The following is a 3,731-nucleotide window of genomic DNA, read 5'->3' as shown; positions in this document are numbered from 1 at the left end:
TGTCCTGCTCGGCCTGGCCGGCCACCAGGCATGGTTGGAGAGGGCCAGCACTGGTAGTCACAGCCAGTCCAAGCCTCTGTTTTGCTGAGATGAGGAAGATGAGTTCTCAAGAGAGGAGTGATTTGCCAGAGGTTGAGACAGGTCAGAAGTAGGACCTGGTCTGGCATCTGGCTCCTGGGCATTTTTCACTAGCTGGGACCCCTCATCAACTAGTGCTGGCCTGTCCAAGGAGAGAGGGCATGGAAGCTTCTGTGGTGGATACAAACAAGTATTGGCCTGCTCTGAGGAAACCTGCCACAAGGATGTGTACCCAGAGAGAGAGAAGTAGAACTACCCTCGCATTTCAGTGCACTAAGAAGCCCTCTAGGATAGGCCAGTGATTTTATTTACAGAAATGATATGCATATGTCGTTTTCTTGATTCCTGAGTCTGTTTTCTGAGGTGTTATGTTGTGCAAATGTGCCAGTGTACAGATCCCTGCTGGGGTCCTGCTGTTCCTGGACCCAGAGAGTATTAAGTAAGAGGTAGATGCTAACAAGCCAGGAGTCCTGACAGGAGACCTGGCTGACCAAGCAGATACATCTCAACCTGTGCTTTAGGACAGGGCTGGGTTGGGTCACGTTTGCCCTCCCTATGGAGCATGGCCATTCTCACAACTTGCATGCAATCGAACTCTGGTAAATGGTAAATAAAATTTGTCAACCAAAGGCCAAGCTGACCTCCTGCTTCCTGCTTGTGCTCGTGTGAGCTGACTCGGAGAGACCTTTCTTCTGACACAGCTATGCAGGGCCTGCTCCTGGAAGCTCTGCAGGAGGCTGGCCCCCAACCCCTGCATCAACTCTGTGGGAGACTCACAACCCTGTCGCCTTTCTCACAGCAGCACCTGGGCAGGGATGGTCTACCTGAGTGTGGCAATCATGGGCCTGGATTGGGATGTTCTGCCCAGCAACAAGCCCAGGGCCGCCTGGGGTACAGTGGGTCTGAAGCTAGAATTGAAGACCACCCAACCTGGCCCAACCCAGGCAGGAATCGGGAGGGCTGGCCTGGGCCCAGGAGCCTCTGAAGCAGTGTGGCCTCAGGACACCAGGTGGGCCCAGGAGGAGCCAGACTCCAACACCGGCCCAGGAACTTGAGCTAAGGCAAAGGCAAGCTTGGAGACTGGACATGCGGGCAGCTCTCACACTGGGATGTGGGGAGAAAGGGCCAAGTTGCCAGCATGAAACACCATGGGAAAGGGACGGGTGGCCAAACCTCAGGGACCAGCAGATGTGGTCAATGCGGGAGGAGTTCCCACCTGAGGGGGGAGGGGGGTGAGACCGTGCCAAGTCCTGCCACATTAGAGAGTGGTGGGAGGAAGCTCAGTCATATCTGTGACTTCATACAACCACAGAGCTCAGCTTCATGAAAAAACTGCCCTGCCTTGGAGAGCGGACCCCAGCACATTAGGTAGGAATTGACTAGGATGACTGGTAGGCTGATGGACCTGACAAACTGGACAAGTCCCCTTAGGTGACAGCCACATGCCCAGGGGTTGTTGTGCAGAGCCAGCACCATGCGGGAAAGAAGTTCGGCCCCATAGCCAGCCTGCTGGCCTTTCTGGTAGGCAGGTCAGTTCAGGAAGACACTCTTGGATACCATTGTCAGCCTGTTGGAGGATAGGTCAAGGTAGGTCAGGATGACCAGGAACTGAAGCGCCAGCTCAGGGAGCACATCAGTCCTGTTGTGTTTGATGTCCAAGACCGTTCTTTAGGAAAGGGGGTGACGCAGAACGCTGTCCACGGTACTGAACAGAGTTTTTTCCCCTCCAGTCTCAGCCTTCTCAATTCTGACCTGCTCCAGGGCTCCTGGGTGGATCACAGTGACATTGTTAAAGTTGAACCAAAGATACTCCAAGGTGCTTATGTTGATGAAAGTCCCTCAGGGCTGTTCAAATAAGGGTGAGTTTTCAATTCTCACTTGCTTGAACTCTTCAGGAAGGTTCTGTTGGATCTTTCCCAAAGAGGTAGGCATGCACTGTAGGGTCCTGTACAAGAAACCAGAAAAGCTTTAAGATGGAAACATCAGGAAATTGGCAAACAGGATGAAGTTGACCCCTGGAAGCATGAGTGAAAAGGAAAAATATTATTCATCTGAAATAAAAGAGTTAAATCCTTTTTAGTAAAAATGCATTGTTCAACAATGTTCAGCACCAACTCAAGAGAGCCTCAGGGAGAATTTGCTGATTTCCTGCCAGTCCTAAGCCTGCTCCACAACCTCCCCCAAAGACAGCCCATTCCCTAAAGCCCTCTGGCATCTGACAGCGCACTGCCAAAACTCCTCTGAGCAGTACATCCTGGCAGACGTGTTGGCTGAGTTACAGATGATTCCAGAAAGATCAAGACTAGCAGGGAATAATGAGAAATTGAAGTTATATTCCTCAGTAAGAAACTACCTTGTGAGTTTTGAGTAAGTACAGTTTCAGCCTTCCAGTGGCAAATCCTGTTATTGGTAATTCAGCAGCAGCAAAGCCCCTGGATGCTCTGAGGTCCACATGGCCCATATCACTGGCTCAGTTAGGACCCATGAGGAGGGATTATGATTCTCAACTAAGGTCAGAAAATCCACCCCTAGTCTGGTTCTTGAGTCTGAAAAGCAATCTAAGCCAGATGTCCACTTCAGTACTAGTGCTGCCTTCACTCAGTCTCTTACCAAGAAATCTGAGAAATAGAAGAGCAGGCAATGTTATTCTGGTTCAGGTGAGTTGGCCAGAATCCATCTAGCACTTCATCACTCACAATTGGCTCCTAAAACCTACAATTCACAACCATTCTCTGGGAATAGATGTAGACAATGGGTAGTATGGAGGTCTGTGAACATTCCTACCATTTGTCTTGCCCCAATGCCTTGGGTAGTGGAGACACAGCTCTGCTGCACTGAGGCTCTGCAGCTTGGGTTGCCACAGCCAGAGAGGCATCCAAATTGTGTGTTTTCTGATTAACTCAAGGGGTTTGCTTTTGTTTTTTCTTTCCCTGGTTCCCACAAGTTTTCCCGAAGGCCATGTACTCACATGATAAAAACAGAAGACTTGCATTTAAATGAGACTTACATGATTTCAAATATTTGTCCTGCCACTCCTCACTCATTCAACAACAACAACAAAAAAACCTGTCATCTGTTCTAAGCCACATGCTTTACAGGTACAAGAAATGCAGTAGTGAGCAAAACAGTCATGAATCCTGCCCATGGAGTCTTCTCTCTAGCTTTTGCTTCCTAGCGTTGGGATCTTTGGAAAATTATTTAACCTCTACGTGCCTCAGGTTCTCCTCTGTAAAGTGAAGATATTAACGAATGCTTTGTGGTGTTTGTAGGAAATGTCGAAACTGTGCAAATAAAAAGCACCTAGCGTAGAGTAGGTGCCCAATAAATGTTAATTTACCTCCCACGCCAATTGACTCTTAGCAGCAAATCCACCTCCCTTTTACTTGAGACTTCCAGATGAATATTGAAATTCCATGGGTCTCCCTAGGACTCATGATAAACAGCAAAGGCTACCATGTGCCTCAAGGAGAAAATCCGCTTAGCAGCTAACCCATGAAGAGGAAAAGTGGGTCATGAGCTAAGCTGATAAACCCAGGCTTTCCGCCCTCACCAGACATCTGGCTAGATCTCCGATGTTCCTCTCAAGGTAAAAATCCAAAAGTAGGGGCGTGCTATGGGCACAAAGTGTGTGGTAGGCATGTGGATGTGTAGCC

The 3,731-nt window shown here is 49.2% G+C and overlaps 1 protein-coding gene across 1 annotated transcript; it reads right to left on the bottom strand.

Annotated features, from left to right (window-relative positions):
- Positions 1 to 1,234: 1,234 nt before the first annotated feature.
- On the bottom strand, positions 1,235 to 2,264 carry LRIT2 (leucine rich repeat, Ig-like and transmembrane domains 2). The gene is given in 3 exon segments (XM_023558620.2): positions 1,235 to 1,743; positions 1,746 to 1,827; positions 1,829 to 2,264. Coding segments are annotated over 3 exon segments (645 nt in total). The 5' UTR covers positions 2,011 to 2,264; the 3' UTR covers positions 1,235 to 1,362.
- Between the last annotated feature and the right edge of the window lie 1,467 nt (positions 2,265 to 3,731).

This window comes from Loxodonta africana, chromosome 8 (assembly GCF_030014295.1).
Source record: "Loxodonta africana isolate mLoxAfr1 chromosome 8, mLoxAfr1.hap2, whole genome shotgun sequence".
Taxonomy (NCBI): Eukaryota; Metazoa; Chordata; class Mammalia; order Proboscidea; family Elephantidae; genus Loxodonta; species Loxodonta africana.
Note: the sequence above shows the minus strand (reverse complement) of the source record. Positions and strands in the feature narration are given on the sequence as shown.